The sequence below is a fragment of the Corythoichthys intestinalis genome, chromosome 5 (genome assembly GCF_030265065.1).
Source record: "Corythoichthys intestinalis isolate RoL2023-P3 chromosome 5, ASM3026506v1, whole genome shotgun sequence".
Lineage (NCBI taxonomy): Eukaryota > Metazoa > Chordata > Actinopteri > Syngnathiformes > Syngnathidae > Corythoichthys > Corythoichthys intestinalis.
Genome location: NC_080399.1, coordinates 23,979,435 through 23,999,737, shown reverse-complemented (window position 1 = coordinate 23,999,737; position 20,303 = coordinate 23,979,435). Strand labels below are relative to the sequence as shown.

Here is a 20,303-nt window from a genome sequence, read left to right as displayed (position 1 = left end):
CTTGGAGGAAAAAAATTTGAAGAATGGATCAACTTGTGCGGACGTCCAAAAGACCAGTTTAACACCAGCAAGGTGAAGCCATTCACCTTCATATGCAGTAAACATTTTGTTGGGGGCCTACAGAGGATGAAGAGGTAAGCCATCTTGATATTTTCATTTACAGTATTTTTTAAGCATGGCGTTTTACTGCTTCTGTCTGACAATGAATGACCAGAAAAAAATTCAATGGTGTCTGACAGCCACTGTTGTAAAAAAAAAAAAAAAAAAACTTCAGTAAGGGGGAAGTGTAAATAAATTGTAGAATTAAGATTTGTTATTAATGAAAAAACGAAAAGTGTTCATTGGATGTCACTGAGTAGCATTTGCGATCACTACACAAAAATAGCAATGTAAGTTACCTCCAAGAACGGTCAGAGACGTATGACAACCAGAGGATATAATATATAAGAAAGACAGGGCATATGGTGGTAAAGGATAGATTGTTGAAACAGGAGAATGTCATTGTCAGTGGTGTAAGGCAATGCACACAAGAAAAAGGTGTCAATAAAAAGGCTACCTCTGGATTAGGTCGGCTCTTTTTTTCTGTCTTTTTCAGCCCTCGACACTCAAGCCATCTCTTAAACTGAACATTTGTATGTTTTTCCACATCTTTACCAGTGAATTTGGCACCAGGGACATCATTTTCAGACAGAATTGTAGGTTTAACATCACGTTCATACACTATTTCCATGCATTTAACATTAGGGACAAACGCGAGCTTGACCCGGCTAGCAACAATTGCTAACGTCATGAATATTAATTAGCAAAAGTGACGTTTTCCGTGCGGTATGCCATTAGGGTTGGGCATCGTTTGAATTTGAACGGTTCCGATTCCACGTTTCAATTCCGGTTCCAAACGATTCTCGATTCTGATTCTTTTAACAGGCAGGGTAAAAAAATTTGCAGTTTATTTTAATTTCTCAACTCCTCAATTAACTTTGCTAATAGAACAACATGTATATATGCTGCCATAGCAATTTCATAGCGCAATAAGCCCCCAAACTATTTTTAATTACTCCGTTTTACCCTGGAGACCCCAATTTACAGACACCACACAACCACTTTTGGTTCAACCCAGCCACAAAAAGAAGGTAATTATATTTATTATTTGAAATTTCTATCATTTTTATTTTCGAATCATTAATTGATGTCTAATATTTAGTTTTTTTTTTTAAAAAAGTCTTTAAAAAATTATCCACTCGCATATTTTAAACTTGCAAACAAATTACGTCACAATGAAAAAAATAGTGTCTGTACCTCAGTGTACCTCATAACTATCGCTGAATTGTATTTTTTTTTTTTTTTTTTTGCTATTGTCGCATTTCCCCCAATATTTTAGATGATAAACGTTTAAACGTTTAAAAGGGTAAATATTTGAAAAAGAAAATCTCGACCACTCCTTGATGTCTGCGATTTCTGCATTGCGACCCTTGTTATATTACCGTGTTTCACCTGTAAAATTCCCAAAATGTCCGGCTGTGGCTATTCACAGCTGTGTTTTGACACACGCTGAGACATGCTGCACGGACTTTTTGGATCGAAATAAGTTAAGTACGCGATAACATCTCATTAAAATTATGGTGTCTTTAATTATGCTCTCTCATGCTCTCACCTCGAGTTAGGGTTTAGGGGTTGAAGTTGTTACGTTTATCATTATTAAAGCATCCAATGGGGCATCACAATACAACTACCTATATTATGTTAAGTCCATGACCCCATATATCGGTATCAGTTTGCAATCGGATTTTTGGACTTGGACAATGTCGGGATATTGGTTAAAAATCAGTATGCGTGTACCCCGCTAACTCACTTCTGTTCTACACTTCCTCCTTTAGAGCTGTCTTCTTGTCCTTCTAGTGCAAATGCACCTTAAAATTCAATAAATAACACATAGGCAATGCTCATCCTTCTTAAAATTTCCAGGTATTTTAAAAAAAGAGAAAGGAAATTATTAAAAGAAAAAGAACGCAAGCAAAAGTGAAGTGGGGCGGGGTGTAAAAACTGTAAGAGGTGATAGAGAATCCAGCCAGGGTCATCAGGGCGGTCTGAGCCTCATGTCCACAGTAGGAGGGTGTCTCCTCCGCCCTCACCGAGCGTCCTTTTTAAGCAACTCGTGTGCCTCACTTGCTAACGAGCAACCCGCCCACCCAGCGGAGCTTGCAGGCAAACCACCGCCTAAGGGGACAAAAGTATTCGTAATGGAACTGCTCGAATTCAGGGGTCCGGCGGATGTCACGTAAAAACGCCACGTCCAGGTCAGATTCGGTGAGGACGATGAGGAGGAGGAGCAGCACAAAGAGGAGTCCGACGGTGACGAGGAGCAGACGCAGGACACTCAAGACAAACTTATTCACCTGTTCCACCTCATTGAGGGCCCCCGCGGAGCCCTCTCGAGCTCGTCCAAAATCCCCTCCGTCCCCTCGGGTCGGGGTACCCGCCTCGGACTCCTTCTCCTCCTCGATGCTGCATGGTGCCCCGTTTATTAGGCGTAAAGCCGCTGGTAGCTCCGCGCCGTGGTCAGCCACTGGCGTGGGCAGGACGCTGTCCGAGGGGCTGTAGGCCTCATCGGCGATCACCGCCGTCCCCTCGCCAGCATCCGCGGCCTGACTGCGCGAGCGCGGAATGAACGCCTCACCGTGGGACACCGAACGCACCGGGGTGGAGTGGGCGCTGTCACGGAGCGACTCCAGGCCTGGTTTTGAGAGGGAAAAGGAGGGTTATAATTGTGGTTGTCAACAGCCATGCACGAAAAAGCACATTGTCAACGAACAACATTACTTTTTGTGAGATATGCATGTTAGGCTTTGTGTTTTTTTTCCATCCTAGTGTGACTGTCCCTGTGATTGCCCATTGATTTCACCTGTTGTTCCTGCTCCTAGTGTATCCTCCAATCTGCATCCTCCTGTGTCACCCACCTGTTCCTCATTGACTCGTTACTCGTGTCTGTGTCGTTATAAGCTCCCCGTTTTTGTAGAGTCTTGTCGCGACATTGTGCACGTTCACGTTCATGTCAGCGTTTTTACGTTAGTGCAGGCGCATTTAACCCTTCCACTTTCATTTGTTAAACAATGAATGGTGTACCGCACGCAGGCTATTTTAAGACCGTGACGTCGCATCGTAAAGCGGAATTAAAGCCGAAGTGGGACATTATAGACCCGCCCTCGATTAGATACAACGTAATTTGTGCTACTTTTCTCCAGTAATCTTTCAAAAACGAACATGCCGATCACGCATTGCTTTTTTGGAACTTGTGGAAACGACTCTAGACATTACGACACATGAAGGATGTTTTCTTCATACGTTTCCGGAAACCTAAAACTCGACCGAATTAACTTGCGCAGACTTTAAAGTGCCTGTGACACGAACAAGCATGTTTATTTCATAATACACGCGGTATTTTATGCCCCTGAATGATATGGGCCGCTTGGATGTGTGTGGAAGCGATCGCTATTTTTATTTAGTTTTTTGAATCCCGCGCCATGAAAATGAGTGACTTCCGGCTTCGGTCTTGCATTGAGGAGGAGGGCGCTGTGACGTGTACGGTAGAAGACGTCCTCTTCAAGCTACAGTGTACTGTTGTGTATGAGGACGAAGGATTCAGCTGATTTTGCAGATTAATACGTTTATTTTTCGCATCATGCCAGCCAAACGGCTGCAGAAAAATCATTCTGTATGAGGGAGAGGCGTATGCACCTTTTTGGAGTTTCAAAAGGTTCCCATTCACCGTGGATATTTACTGTGGGACCATTGGACTTATGAGGAAGTGAGTAAACATCTTGTTTTGTATTATGTCAAATACCAATACAGCGATTACAAAGTAAACACTACAAACTTCCTTTAAATGAAGGACTACTTACGTTTGATCATTGATAGGCATGTAAAAAGCTCTCTTAATGCTAATTAGCAGCAGCACGTTAGCTGCACAACAAATCCAGCCACCCTCCTCCGGGGAACGAACTGTAAATTGTTCTCCGCCGGGCGGTTTGCCGATCCACTAAGACAATCGACAACCGGGTCGTCATGTCAAATAATCCAGGATAGTTATGTGTGATTTTCCACTTCGAAGACTTTGAAACATCACTCGGCTAGCTGTCACGGCTTCTGGTTTGTTTACATTTTCCGAAGCCGGGGAAGGGAAATGACATATGTCCGATTTAGGTGTCATAAAATATCATTCGGGAGGTGCGACAGTAAAGGTGAAGTCGACATTTTTGACCATTATGGAGTAATTTTGCCATGTCGTCCTGAATAAATGCATTTTTATTATTTCATATTCCATTCAGCACAAGACTGTTATTTGTCATGAACATGCCATTTATTTAGCAATTGGGGAAAATACTTGGATAAAAAGAATATCCTGTAAAAATATTGAAGTAAAGAGACAGAAACAATGACATTTTGCCGCTCTCTTCGTCGCGTTTTCCTCGTTGTGAATAGTTCCCCCTCGACGAGCTGACTGGTCCTTCTCAAGCCATTTATATAGCTATTGGGGAAAATACTTGAATAAAAAGACTATCCTGTAAAAATATTGAAGTAAAGAGACAGAAACAATGACATTTTGCCGCTCTCTTTGTCGCGTTTTCCTCGTTGTGAATAGTTCCCCCTCGATGGGCTGACTGGTCCTTCTCAAGCCATTTATATAGCTATTGGGGAAAAATACTTGGATAAAAAGAATATCCTGTAAAAATATTGAAGTAAAGAGACAGAAACAATGACATTTTGCGGCTCTCTTCGTCGCGTTTTCCTCGTTCTGAATAATTCCCCCTCAATGGGCTGAATAGTAAAACTGATGAGCCCAGTCTACCGCTGACGTCATCCACCTGTTGGGGACGCTAAAGCCCTATAATGGTAGGCGTGGCTAACCGGCAGATTAAAAAACTAATTTCTCGTCATCTGTGCTTTTCTAAATTGTTGTATATAGTCGAATCGTCTCAAAATATGATTCCAATTCACATAATAATGCCATTTAAGACTTTTTTTCTCGTGTCATATGCTCTTTAACACCAGCTCGGTGAATCCAGTCACATTTCATATGCAGTAAACATTATGTTGGGTTGGCATGGTCTTTCAGAGGACAAAGAGGTAAGCCATGTTTATATTTTTAACTTATTTTTTTAGCGTAACGTTGTGCCATACTGCTTCTGTCTGACAATGAATGACCTGAAAAGAATTACAATGGTATCTGACTGCCACTGTTACCGTTTCTGTTATATATATTAAAAAAAAAAAAACTTTAGTAAGGGGGAAGTGTAAATAAACTATAGAATTAAGATGTGTTATCAATGAAAAAATTAAAAGTGTTCGTTGGCTGTCACTGAGTAGCATTTGCGATCGCTACACAAAGCTAACTAAATTACCCCCAAGAACGGTAAGAGACGTAGGACACCCAGAGGATATATAAGAAAGACAGGTCTGATGGTAAAGGATAGCTTGTTGAAACAGGAGAATGTCATTGTCAGTTTCGTCAATAAAAAAGCTAAAGCTATGCTTAGGTCGGCACGTTTTTTCGTCTTTTTCAGCCTTTGACACTCAAGCCATCTCTTTAACTGAAGATTTTTATGTTCTTCCACATCTTTGCCATTGAATTTGGCACCAGGCACATCATTTTCGGAGAGAATTCGTAGGTTTAGCTCTGTAAACATCTCCTTCGTACACGATTTCCATTCATTTCCTATTAGGGACAAACGGTGGCTTGTCCCTACTTAGCAACAGTAGCTAATGTCATGAATATTAATGAGCGGAAGTGACGTGTTGCTTGCGGTACGCCGTTGGAAACTGGTTAAAAAAAATAAGATCAGGTTTTTAAAATGCATTTATGTAAAACCGGGCAAAGGGACACAGTTGGCTTGCGAGCCATAGTTAGGACACCCCTATTGTAGTACGTGAAATAATTATTGCTAAATACAAATTAGTTGTATTTAACTTTGTTAAAAAAATAAAATAAAATAAAACCTTGTTTCATAGTGGTGTAATGACACACCCATCTACTCTACTACTCATATCAAACTCAATCAGTATCGTCACCTTTTAGACATCCCACTTTGCTAGCCCTTTCATGCATGAATTATGACCCCCCCCCCCCCCCCCCCAAAACGTCTTTATTACATACAATAAAGAGTTAAGCTATGTGCAGAAGTGGGTAGCAATGTGTTACATTTACTCTATGTTAGATTTACTTGAGTAAGTTTTTGAGAAAAATGTACTTCTAAGAGTAGTTTTACTAAGCCATACATTTTACTTGAGTAGATTTGTAAAGAAGAAACGCTACTCTTACTGTGCTACTTTGGGCTACATGAGTCGTTACATTTTTCCTCTTTATTCTACATATTAGATATTCCTTTTTTTTTTTTTTTTTTGCCTTTTTTTTGCCAGAGACGCCAACACTGGCGCTATCAGTTTCATCAACATGAGGTCGCAACTATAATCACATGACTCCATTATACCAATCAGACTCAAGCTTGCCGTTTTATGATCACTCCTGTTTGATCATGTGCCGTAAAAAATTATTTGACACAAAGCGCTCCGGTCAACATGACTCAAAAGTGCCTATTTTAACCTCTCTCCCAGTTTTTATTTGGCACCAATTGACCACGGAAAACTGGAAATATAATTCTTTTAGTTTATGATAGGAAATATGTTTTATCCTCTAGAGGACACTCATGCTTTTGGACGAATGATGTTTCGTTTCTGTATTTTTCATCTCTTGACGGAATACAATGTTTTTTTCCTTTTGGCTTAATGTTATGTAGTAGGTTATAGTGTTCTTCTTCTTCGAATTATAATAATAACAGATTGTATATATAACTTTGTGCTGAGGAAAAGAATACCATTGTTTTAAAAAAAAAGTCAAATATCGTAAGCAGTTATTCACAATGTTACTCATTACTTGAGTATTCTTTTCATCAAATATTTTTTTTTTACTTGTACTTCAATACATTTTTGGATGACTACTTTTAGTTGAGTAATATTATTTTGAAATAACTCTACTCTTACTTGAGTAAAATTTTTAGCTACTCTACCGATCTCTGGTTATGTGAGGTCACAAGAGATAACAAAATGAACAAACGTTCATTCGCCCTTCTCAGTCAAAATAAATTGGACGTGTCACACCGTCAATGGCAGCCAGTGAGGGTAAATAACAACAACAAAAATAAACTCATAATTCGTGCATGAAATGGTTGAGGAGAAATAAAATGATACATCCAAATCTAATTTTTAAATTAAACGAAATTATCCCACCGCATCAGTAATTTAAACACTAAAAGTGAAAATTTTATAGTTTTTCTGCACATCACTTCTACTGCAAAAAATGTGTGCAAACCAACAATTGAATATTCTGCCTTTAATGCCTTTAAGAAACATATAAAAATTAGGGCTGTCAAATTTAGCGCGTTAACGTAATTATTTTTTTAAATTAATCACGTTAAAATATTTACCTCATTTAACGTATGCGCCGAACGACCCACTCACGCATTGCCGCAAAAATTGCCGCAAACAGACTACAATGGTGCCGTTTTATGTATATTGAGAGCTAAGAGGCAGAGACAAGCGAGTGGAGTGGACACAGGCATTCATTGGGGGCACGCTATTTATTGGCAAAATCTTTGGCATCTCTTCCACAACATATCTATTGTGGCGTGCGATTGGGGAAGAATGACAAGAGCTGATCTTTGTCTTAACACCATGTATTGAATACAACACAGAGAAGATATACCATTTGCAGCCACCACTGACAGTCATGGTTGCCCAACTTCCCATCATGCATTTGGGCCGAACAGTTAAGTCGCTACAGTATCATTTACTGAAAGCACAACAAAAATAATATTCCTCTCCCTCAAAAAAATAACCTTCACAATAAGAAAACCGCTCAATGCAAAGAGAACTGGCATTCCCAATCAAAATAGCTATGCAAAATAATACCGTATTGGCCCGAATATAAGACGGTGTTTTTTGCATTGAAATAAGACTGAAAAAGTAGGGGCCGTCCTATATTCGCGGTCTAGACATTATACCCATTCACGATGCTAGATGGCGCCAGATATCATTGAAGCGAAGTTCTGTCATGACAGATCTCAGCTACTCTCAAGTTTAACCATTTTGCATTATTTTAATGCAATGTTATTCCTTATTCAGATTTGTTTCAAGACTACAGTTACAGTTAGACTTCACTTTGTTGGTTAATGCAGTTATTGCAATTTTGTTGTTTTATCACAATAGATTTATTTTAGGGCTGTCAAAATTATCGCGTTAACGCGCGGTAATTAATTTTTTAAATTAATCACGTTAAAATATTTGACGCAATTAACGCACATGTCCCGCTCAGAAAGTATTCTGCCTTTTGGTAAGTTTTACAGCAAGGCTTTTTGTGCTGTCCAACAGCGAACTCTTGTGGTCACTTTGCGACATGGTTTATTGTTTTCTTGCCAGTTCATTATGGCTGCACGACGTCTCAGGCTGATAATGTTGTGCTTATATGATCCTTGGACAAGATTTGTCCGTAAGTATGGTTGTTGTAAAGAATGTACATATTATGTTAGTAAGCGAAATGTTATATTTTTTGTATGAGACGCTTTTTGTTTATGTTTATTGAACCTGTATAGCGTGCTAAGCTAACGTTGTTGCTAATGCAATGCTTGTGTACTTTTTTTTTTGTACTTTTACGACGGTCTAAAGAGGACAATGGTTTGAGGCCATTTTATTAATAAATCAGATGAAAAAGGAAGAAGTCTAATTATTAAGGCGTCGTTCACTAGCTGTCTAGCTTTGGAAAAAGTAGACGCTTCGGAGTGAGGACAGCATAGACAGATTTAAATGACAGTAGAGTGAAATGCCCACTACAGTCCTTATGTACCGTATGTTGAATGTATATGTATCCATCTTGTGTCTTATCTTTCCATTCCAACAATTTATTTTACAGAATATATATATATATATATATATAATTTACAGAAAAATATGGCATATTTTATAGATGGTTTGAATTGCGATTAATTGCGATTAATTACGATTAATTAATTTTTAAGCTGTAATTAACTCGATTAAAAATTTTAATTGTTTGACAGCCCTAATTTATTTATATTTATTTAGATTTCAAAAACCAGAAGCCATTCATTTCCAAATGCGATTGCACTTTAGTTTACATATTTAAATGTTCAGATATTAAGATTTGAATGAGGCAAGATAACCTGCTTTTTCTCTCAGATAAACTGTTATAATCATTTGTTTCAGATATACTATAATTATTTTCTGTATAAAAATTTGGTGTTCAAAAAGTCTTTTTGTCAAACTTGAGTCTTGAAAAACGGGGTCGTCTTACAATCAGGGTCGTCTTATATTCGGGCCCATACGGTACTCAGACTGGTCAAACTCTATTCAAACATTTCGTTTAGCTCAACAAATACACTAGATGGCAATATTTAGTCACAATATACAAACTCACATTTATCGTTTAAGAATTACAAGTCTTTCAACCCGTGGGTCCCTTTCACAGAAATAATGTTAATAAAGTTAATGCCATCTTGTGGATTTATTGTTATAATAAACAAATACAGTACAGTATATCCGTCTTGTCTTATCTTTACATTCCAACAATAATTTACAGAAAAATATGGCATATTTTAGAGATGGTTTGAATTGCGATTAATTATGATTTTTAAGCCGTGATTAACTCGATTAAAAAAATGTAATCATTTCACAGCCCTAATAAAAATACAAAAATATTGAGAAAAGAGCTTTAAAAGTCAATAAATTAATTTTACAAATGTTCAAGTCACTGTTGTTTTCGCCAACGATGACGATAACGAAAATATTTCGTAAACGAACAATTTTTTCATGACGATGACGTGTTTTAGGAGACTAAAACATAATAAGATGTGTTGCTTAGTGTTGCTAACCCCCTAACTCCAACCGAACTTGTCAGCGCTGATGAGTTCGGTTTGTCACGCCAGCGAGTGAAACCTGGGCTAATGTTTATTCTGTATATCCTGGTAGACTCTTCTTTTTTTTTCCTCCTCAGACAAAACTTTTTGTCTCTTGTTGCTCTGCCATCTTTGCAGCATTCGGGCGAAAGCGTTCTCATCGACTTCTGTCTTTATAACGAATGAGGAAAGGGGAAAGTGACGTATGCCGTAAAGAATTCAGCACATCTGTAGTTTTTTTGTGTGTGGCAGGGTTCCCTCAACCTCCTTAAAGTTAATTAGTGCTGGTGAAAGCGATACAGACCCCATCAAGATATAAAAAAGGTGTCATTCAACTAGTTGTCAGTCGATATATTATCACAAATGTTATGAAAATATTTTATAAAGGCTGAAACGTTACCTAATGTTGCTTTAAGTGTCTCGTTGATTTTGTCAGATTTTTTCTTTCTTCTGGCATATGTCCAAAATAACGCATTCATTCCTTCTTCCAACTCGTAGCATTAACAGAACATTCGAGTTAGCATTAGCATAATTTTTTTTTTTTTTACATACAGTTTGTCCCTTCCAGGTGGGTATAATTAATAGAAAATAAAATCCTGTTTTCCTTCTCGTTGTGTATTAGCATAACTAAGCTAGGATTGTCCTTGTAGATGCAACAATACGTGCCCGTCTCTCAATGTTCATTTGAAATTGTTGGAAACCTTTATTTATACATTTTTGGACTAAAAGTCTAAGACCTATCTTACAGATGAAAATATTTAGAGTAAGCGTCGACTAAAACTATACGAGGATGAACACATTTTGAAATGACTAAAATTGCACAGATGAGCAAGTCTACGACTTGACAGCAGAAACACAACCATGCCCGCCAAATTGACATGTAGCCTTATTGTGACCCGGCAAAAACTGATAACCAAAGCGTTAAGAACATCACGTCTAATTCAAGTGGCGCTGACAGTGCAGCTGTCATGTATCAAGCTCCCGGCGCCGGACGTTGCCTGGTATTGACGTTGATAAGCGTCCAATCCATTTGTACTGGTCAATCATGTGTCCCTTTTCATCCTTTTGCTGTGAATTTAAAGGGGTTTTCACTAGTAGACGTCCAATCCATTTGGACTGGGAGGGTGGCAGCGAATGAACATTGGATGGAGACGTCTATCACCGTCAATGGCAGCCAAGAAACTTAAGTCAGTGCAGGCGTCCTTGCCGTAAATTGTGAAAGCAATGCAAGGCCTTTGACGAGTTTACCTGGACGGTCATCGGGTTGAATGCTGGGCAGCGGCGAGGCCCCAACTGACTCGGGCCGCCCTTCCAAAGCGGGGTACAAAGGCAGGACCCCTAAGGCCTTGCCCAGCATGCGAGGCCCAAGGCTCAGCACGCGAACCTTGACATCCCGGTAGCAATGGTTGACCATACGCAGGTGGACGTTCACCCGAGTGGTGATGCGGATCAAACACTTCACCATGGCTGGCCCCGACGGTTCCCGTCCCGAGGTCCGGGCAACAGAGAGGCCCCGCGTTCACTTGCGCGATCGCCTGGCTCGGCCCCACCCAGGCCACGGACAAACATGGAGTAGCCGACCCGGGCTATTTTCAGATGCAGTATTAATACCACTGAAACTCACGCAGTCAGCTCTACTGACATCACAGAAAAATACACTCAAGAGTCCTGCTCTCCATGCAGCGCAAGGAAGGGCTCACTTGCTAGCAAGATTGATATTTTTTTTTTCAGGGTTTGTGGGGCAATGGGAAGGTATCCCAGCCAACTTTCAGGAGCATTAACCTTCTTAGTGATCCATTTCAGCCATAGCGACAGTAATGCCAAGGAATCCGTAGGTTGTTGGGATACAGTACCATTGTGTTGACAGGTTGACTGACTCACACACCTGCAACGTTTGTTGCCAGCTCTGATACGGCAAACTGGGCCAAATGGCTCAAGTTACAGCGTGTGTGTGTTGTCTCATGAAGAGAAGGAAGAACTCCTTCCTGATTTGTTTAGAACTTAAGTCTTTGACAGGTGTGATTACTGACTTGGATCTGATTTTAAAAAGTCACTTAAAGGATGTGACTGAGTCTGCGGATTACCGAACAAACAACATCTCTAGAATCAAGTATTTTTCTCCATAGAAGAAACAAAAGAGCATTTACTTTAGTGCTACAATGAATAATCGATTAACTGGAGTATTCGATTAGAAAAAAATATTCGAATTAAATTTTGTTGCTTCGAGTATTCGTTTTTTATTAAAGTGGCGTTGTAATGGTTTGTTTTGAAAGTGTTTGAATTTAGTTTTATTGATGAGGGTGGATACAGTGCCCTCTGGTCTGCCTCTTTTCACATGACTGAATCCAACTGCTCCCTGTTAAGACCAATGTAAGCTGTAAGTTTTTGTTTGAGCTAATGTTTTTTAATACATTCTTAATTTAGTTTATAGGTATATTTAATCGTTTTTTTGTGGAAATATGTGTGAACCATTTGTTAAGAGCATTGTAAAAAAAAAAAAACAAAAAAAAAACTAGCATTTAAGCTAGCGGACTTTTTCTGTGCAAGTTAGCCAATTGTTCTTTTGTTGTACATAGATCCTCATTAAAAAAATATATATATATACCGTTTGAGGCTCAGCTCAGGTATTTTAAATGTTCATGTTCCTTATCCGATTACTCGATTATTCGAATTAACTGGTCCATCGATTAATCAACTACTAAAATATTCGATAGCTGCAGCCCTAATTTACTTTTATTAATTTTATTGTAAAGTGTTTCTTAAACCCTTTAACACCGGACGTGTCATCTTTGAAGCCTCATCATGCTGTAAATACGTCACCCACGTGCCACTGGTTGGTTTCAATTGAAAGTGCTGAAGTTGAGGTCCCCGCCCGTTTTTAGTTGAAGTCAATCGACCAAGTAAAAGGAGATAATGTCATTTGAGTTTTCTAATTTTATTGCCCTCATAAATAATCATTAAAACGCTGCATGGACCATGTGTTTATGTCCATATCTGCATCATTTCTTGTCCTTTTTCAAAACCGAAAGCACCTCGAAAAATTACATATCCCAGGAGCCATTGTGAGGTCACAAAGGGCGGATGTTATGTGCACATTTTTTAATAAATTGCCGAGCGAGGCGCCACCTAGGGAGAGTGAGGTGAGGTAGCGAGCGATGGCCGGTTGGATTCAGCGATGACTTTGAAACATAAGAAATGAGGTGCAGTTTACATGGTGACTCTCCGAGAAGATGAAAAATTTCAAATTTGCATTTGTATGGTTCCGTCTCCATTCCAACAATGTCATAATTCTGCATGAAAACGATGTAGTATTCATGCCAGGCCCTAGGGGGCAGTGCAAATTTACAAGCTGACAGCGAATAATGCATTTTGACCTTATCAGCCCAGAAGACATAATGCCCGCCCACTCCGAGCAATGGCATTTTCTTTGTTCAAAAAGGCACAAAAATGGAAACATTCAACATATTTAAATTTACAAATATTATTAAAACAGTAAATTAAAACCGCCATTAACTGTTTTTAATGTTTAATAGCACCGCTGCGCACGCCCAATGTGACGTGTACGAGTGCTGACGTTATCGAGCGGCAGGAGCTTTTGATATGCATGCGGAGCCAGCACCCCTCATGCCCCCTCAATCGAATTCTTCCACTTTGGAGGCAGGATTCAGAATTTTTCGTCTTCGTCTTCAGTCCCCGCCACCACCATATGCACGCGAGGCAATTCCGCTACTCAGTCATTTCGTCTTCGTGTCGCAGAGTCGCCATGTAAACTGCCCCTTAATCGAAAACTAAATTGAGCGCAAGGTCATTCCTTATTTCATCGAGTCGAGGAAGAGGATGCGCCAGATTCGTCGTTATTTTCTTCGGATGGGTCGGCGAGTGAGAAGAGAGACAGGCTGAAAGCAGTGTGCAAACTGCGGAAGAGTGGGCTGTGTGACATAATGTATGACAAAGCGCTGTGTCTTGTTCAAAGGGAAACCGAGTAGCATGCCTGAAAAAATTTAACTGAACTAATTTTTTGTCAATATTTTTGAAAATATATTTTTTTCAATGTTATATTTGATTCCCCCCACACCACCACTATCAATCTTTTCAATTTGTATATAGATGTGTGTGTTCGAGAAGCTTGATTGTATGTATATACTTTTTATAAAATTATGTGTACAATACCTAACCTCACAAAATGATATCCTCCAAACCCTTTCTGTGTTAGATGATATATATGGCGGAAAACATTCAGGTGACTTGAAGTTCCACTATGAAACCCCTAATTTTGCCAAATTTCAAAATTGTCCTATATGCATGTGTGATACATCATTGGAAAGCTTAAAATCTCAATTTTCTGGGGAAGAAAAATTTTGAACAGGAGGGCGTTTTTCAAAAAAGAAAATTATTGAAACAGCAAAACCCTAACTGGAGGTGAGAGCACGCGAGAGCATAATTAAAGACGCTGTGATTATAACGAGATATTATCGCGTACTTACCTCTTTTTGATCCAAAAACTCCATGTAGCATGTATCTCCGAGTGTCAAGACACAGCTGTGAATGGCCACAGCTGAATTTTGGGGGGATTTTATGGGTGAAACATGGTAATATAACATGGGTCGCGATGCAGAAATCGCAGACATCAAGGAGTGGTCGAGATTTTCATTTTCATATATTAACCCTTTTAAATGTTTTTTTTTTTCAATTATTTATCATCTAACATATTGGGGAAAATGCAACAGTAATGAAAAAAATAAAATTAAGCGATAGTTATGAGGTAGATATCTGTGACTTATTTAAAGACACTAATTTTTTGAATTGTGACGTCATTTGTTTAAAAGTTTAAAATATGCGAGTGAATAATTTTTTAGTCTTTTTTTTACTAAATATTAGACATAAATTAATAAATCTTGCTTAAAAATGACAGACATTTCAAATGATAAATATGTTTCTAACCTTCTTTTTATGGCTAGGTTAAAACAAGCGGTTGCGCGATGTCTGTAAATGGGGATTTCCAGGGTAAAACGGACAAATTAAAAATAGTTTGGGGGCTTAATGCGCCATGAATCTGCTATGGCAGCATATTGACTCTATCAAACACAACAGTTCTTTTGGCTTAAAATACAGCAGTTTATTTTAAAGAGGGATGCAAGAGCAGAAACTGCTTTTTCAGCCTTGTCTGTGTTTTCCGCCATATATTTTCCCATAATTTGTTTTGAGTATGTGTAAAGCTCAAAAGCGCATATAACTATACCTGTTGTTTTTGTTGAATTATCAAATATAAAACTATTCAGTGTTATTTTTTTCTGTTGAATATTTATCCTAAGAAGTTGAATTCATATTATCAAGCTTCAAAACAGTTCGTCGAGCATGTTTGGTTGTCAATAGGACATCAATATAACAAATTTTGACAAAAAATTTTGGGATTTTTTTTTTTTTTTTTTTTTTTGTCTTTTTGGGTCCAACATGTTGATTATAATTGGTCAGTGAAGAAAACAATAGTTTGGACATGAAGGATGTGTCCTGAAAAAAGGGACCCGAACAGGCCATTGTGAACAATTTTTCTTTGAAATATAAAGGTAACATTAAAGGCATGCAAATTCGGACAAAGAAGGCCTAGGTGTTAAAGGGTTATTAAAGTCCAAACGAGAGGGGCCTAATACACTGATCACGATCGACAGGTCGATCTCAACGATAGTATCAGTCAATCGCTTCCTCGTTATTCAACAGTTAGCAGTAGCTTATGTTGATTATTTTTGACATAAGAGGCTGTCAATGGCAGTTAGAGTTAAGCTATATGAGGTCACAAGAGATTTATAAAATTAAAGAAAACAAAAAACTTATTTCAATTTACATTTTTCTTCTTTTTATTTCAAAAAATATATATTTTATTTAGAATCTTAGTGGCATTTATTATTCGTGATTTTTTTAAATTTGCGTTTTTAAAGAAATATATAGATATATTTATTACTATTTTGAAAAAAAAATTTTTTTTCTATAATGGAGCCTTCAATTAATTCATTCAATTTATTTAAAATGTATATATATATTTTTATTGCCCATCACAAAATATGTGCGGGCAATACAGTTACTACAATTGGATGTCATATAGGGCCACAACACATTATCCCGCGGGCAGCAATTCACCCCTGTCCTATAAGAATGTAATAAAAACATTTGAAAAAGAACAATCATAATTAATTCATAAAATATTTTTTAAAAAAAGAGAGAAAAACAAATGTAAATATTCTCCTCATTAGTTGGGGTTATAATCTTAATAAATATTTTTTTAAAAAACAACAGTCAAGGGAAAAAAAAGATAATTATTCTGTTTAAAAAAAAAAAAAAAAACCTTTAAACATTCTCTGATTTCTGTCATCCTCGATAAGAAACGAATCTAATTCTAATCTAAATCTAACTAAACTAAGTATTTCGTAATTACTCAAAAAACTTTGGAAAACCATGGTAGTCTTATAATTCCATAAGATTCATAGTCCAACTTTCTCAATGCATTGTTTTTGATGTACATTTACAGCTAAATATTAAACCCAAGTCGACTATTCGCAAAAATAATTAGTGATTAATTTTCTATCTAAACAACAGATTGAGGCAACCCTGGTGTCAACACATTGCGCTTACCTTCCATGATAGATATGTGCACGGCTCTTCGCCTTGTCCGGGGTACGCTGGTGAGCCGAGGCCCGTGAGTGATGGACGGACAGCTTCTGCTGGGAACCAAGCCAGCCCTGCCAGATGAGACACACACAAGCGTCACGCTGCAGTCACGTAGAAAAACAACAAGTCGATAATGTTTTTAACAGTGTACCTGTGTATTTCTGGAGGTTCTCTTTTAATTTTGGCACTCTGCTCCATCACCTCCTTTGCCACGCGTCCACTGTTGTAAAAAAGAGACAAATATGATGACCACTTTAATCAATAAAGTCATCTTAATGGTAGTGAATGAGTTTTAAAAAAATAATAATAATAAATAAATAAAAACCTGTAGCGGAAGCGGCTGCCCTTGAAGAATAAGTTGCTGCTGGACACAGTGCGGACCTGGCTTGACTTTTCAAGCCTGACAAAGGAAAATCAAACACCCCCCAAAAAAGTGAGTGTCATTGATGAAGCTCGACATCCAATCATGTGGCATGCAATCATCCTTATGCTGTGAATTGTAACGGATTTTGTCACTAGTAGATGTCAAATCCATTTGAAGTGGAAGGGTGGCAGCGAACTATCATTCGCTGCCGTCTAGTGCTGTCAATGTTAGCCAAAGAGTGAACAAAAATATACATAAACCGTTGGAGGAATACAGTACGTACAGTGAAGAAAATAAGTATTTGAACACCCTACTATTTTGCAAGTTCTTCCACTTACAAATCCTGGAAGGGTCTGAAATTTTCATCGTAGGTGCATGTCCAGTGTGAGAGAGAGATAATCTAAAAAGAAAAATCCAGAAATCACAATGTGTGTTTTTTTAACGATTTATTTGTGTGATACAGCTGCAAATAAGTATTTGAACACCTGAGAAAACGAACGTTAACATTTGGTACAGTAGCCTTTGTTTGCAATTACAGAGGTCAAACCAACAAGTTTTTGCAGGAGGGATCTTGGCCCACCCATCAGTCAGGTTTCTGGGCTGTTGCTGAGAAACACGGAGTTTGAGCTCCCTCCAAAGGTTTCCTGTTGGGTTTAGGTCTGGAGACCGGCTAGGCTATGCTAGAACCTTGTTATGCTTCTTACGGAGCCACTCCTTGGTTTTCCTGGCTGTGTGCTTCGGGTCACTGTCATTTTGAAAGACCCAGGCACGACCCATCTTCAAAATCTCACAGCACAGGGCACCAGTCATCCATGTGCAGAAAAACACCCCCACAGCATGATGCAACCACCACCATGCTTCACAGTGTGGATGGTGTTCTTGATATCGTTCTCTGTCCTCCAAAAACGGTTATTGGAATTATGACCAAAAAGCTCTATTTTACTCTCATCTGACCACAAAATTTGCTCCCATGACTCCTCTAAATCATCCAAATGGTCATAGGCAAACGTAAGACACGCCTTGACATGCGCTGGTTTAAGCAGGGGAACCTTCTGTGCCATGCATGATTTCAAACCATGACGTCTTACCACCAGTAACCTTGGAAACGGTGGTCCCAGCTCTTTTCAGGTCATTGACCAACTGCTGTCGTGTAGTTTTGGGCTGATTGCTCACCTTTCTAAGGATCACTGAGACCCCACGAGGCGATATCTTACATGGGGCTCCACTCCCATTTAGACTGACCGTCATATTTAGCTTCATCCATTTTCTAATGATTGCTCTAACAGTGGACCTTTTTCACCAAGCGGCTACGCAAATGCTCCATTTATGTCCGTTCCCGCCTTGTGGAGGTGAACAACTTTGTCTCTGGTGTCTTTTGACAGCTCTTTGGTCTTGACTAGGCATGTGCCGATTACCGGTTTCACGGTTTACCGAGGTGTGAAAACGTCGCGGTTTCAAAACCACTAAAATTTTCCGTCAGACCGTAGTACGGTATTCGCTATTTTTCATGTGTCAAAAATGCAGCTAGAAGTGGCATGGCGCGGCAGCGCTCACCCCCTCCCGTTTGTTGTTGTGTGTGAAAGTGACGCTATCAGCTCTCAAATCGTGGTAAGTGTAATATACAAAATGAAAACATTTAAAACGTTGTACAATTGTATTTTTTCATGTGTGAGTAGCTTCAACAGATTAGCATCATGGAAAAGTTCGCCAAAAACAAAACACACATTTTCCTTTCAAATTCGATATACACACTAACTAAAAGCTTACAAAGATGAATGTTAGCCTAGACTTAGCTGGGAGAGCAACTTCGTCGAGTGTTACAGCTGCAGAGTGAGAAAACAAGCTTGATTCACTTGAATGAAGGGGGATAAAAAAAAAGGATATCATCAAAGATCGTTAATTGCGAAAGATGATCTTGCCCTAAGCACAAATCCACGTTCGTTAGCTCAAGGAGAGGTCTCACTCCGAATGTTTTTTTTTTTTTTTTTTTTTTTAAGATGAAACCTTTCCACAGCAATATTTACATTTTAACCAACTTTTACATTTTTAACTAACTTAATAACTTATGAACTCTTTGTTCTTTTTAACACAAAGGCATGATATCATGTAGACTAGATTTGACACAGTGGCTGAAATTGGCAAAACTTCACTTGAGCTTTTCCACCCTCAAAAAAAAAAAGTGATGCAGTATAAATTTTTAAAAATTTTATTCAGAAGTGTTTTTACTTTTTTATAGAAATTATTTTGTTCTTGCTCTAATCTTGAGCAACTTGAGGTGTGGCTGTGGGTATAGTCTATAAGTTATATTTTAATTTTATTTAAAATATTTGTTTTTTTTATTGATAATTTATTTATTTTAACAATATATTCATGTTCCAATTTTCAACTATGTTCTGAAAAAAAAAAAAATCCTGTTCAATGGAAAAAAGTTTTTTTTTTTAACCCATACATCTCAAAATAACACATTTTGTAGCTATAATTGCAATACCGTGATACCGTGAAACCGCGGTATTTTTGCTCACGGTTACCGTACAGTCAAAATCTCATACCGGCACATGCCTAGTCTTGACCACGTTACAAGTTTGAGTCTTACTGATTGTATGGGGTGGACAGGTGTCTTTATGCTGTTATCAACCTCAAACTATTACACCTGGTTCTGGATAATAGATGGAAGTGGAGGTGGACTTTTAATTGGTAGACTAACATGTCTTTCAGGGTCAGAATTCCAGCTGATAGACAGGTGTTCCAATACTTATTTGCAGCTGTATCACACAAATAAATTGTTTTAAAAAATCATGCGTTGCTATTTCTGGATTTTTCTTTTTAGATTCTCTCTCTTACAGCAGACATGCACCTATGTTGCAAATCTCAGACTCCTCCATGATTTCTAAGTGGGAGAAATTGCAAAATAGCAGGGTGTTCAAATACTTATTTTCTTCATTGTAAGTACATAAAAATAGAATAAAATAATACTAAATGTATAAAATAAAAATGCAAACATAATTTATTTTCTTATGAAAAAATACCCCCAAAAAAGAAAGGAAATGTATTAAAAAAATTCCTCCTTTTTATTTATTTCTATTACATTTTCCCCAGCACATTTCAATGTTTTTAACATATTACTTTATTTAAAATTTGTAGATTAAATTAATTTTCTATATTTTTTTTTAGAATTAAATGTTTTTTATTTAGGTTTTTTTTAAATCAAATTTCTATATTTTCTTCTATTTATCTTTTTTAACTTAGGATTTCTGATATTTTTTTGTATTTTTCAATTAAATTTAAAAAAAAAAAGAAAGGAAATGTATTTTAAAAATTCCTCC

General features: G+C 38.0%; 1 protein-coding gene across 2 annotated transcripts in view; it reads right to left on the bottom strand.

Moving 5' to 3' along the window:
* Positions 1 to 1,324: 1,324 nt before the first annotated feature.
* LOC130915896 (FERM domain-containing protein 5) overlaps positions 1,325 to 20,303 on the bottom strand; it is a 126,818-nt gene continuing 107,839 nt past the window's right edge. For both annotated transcript variants that reach the window (XM_057836087.1, XM_057836088.1), the window contains exons 11-14: positions 16,942 to 17,016; positions 16,768 to 16,836; positions 16,581 to 16,687; positions 1,325 to 2,731 (exon numbers count right to left, since the gene is read on the bottom strand). In XM_057836087.1, the coding sequence (XP_057692070.1) occupies positions 2,160 to 2,731; positions 16,581 to 16,687; positions 16,768 to 16,836; positions 16,942 to 17,016 (823 nt within the window). In that variant the 3' untranslated portion in view covers positions 1,325 to 2,159. The remainder of the gene's footprint in view (positions 2,732 to 16,580; positions 16,688 to 16,767; positions 16,837 to 16,941; positions 17,017 to 20,303) is intronic.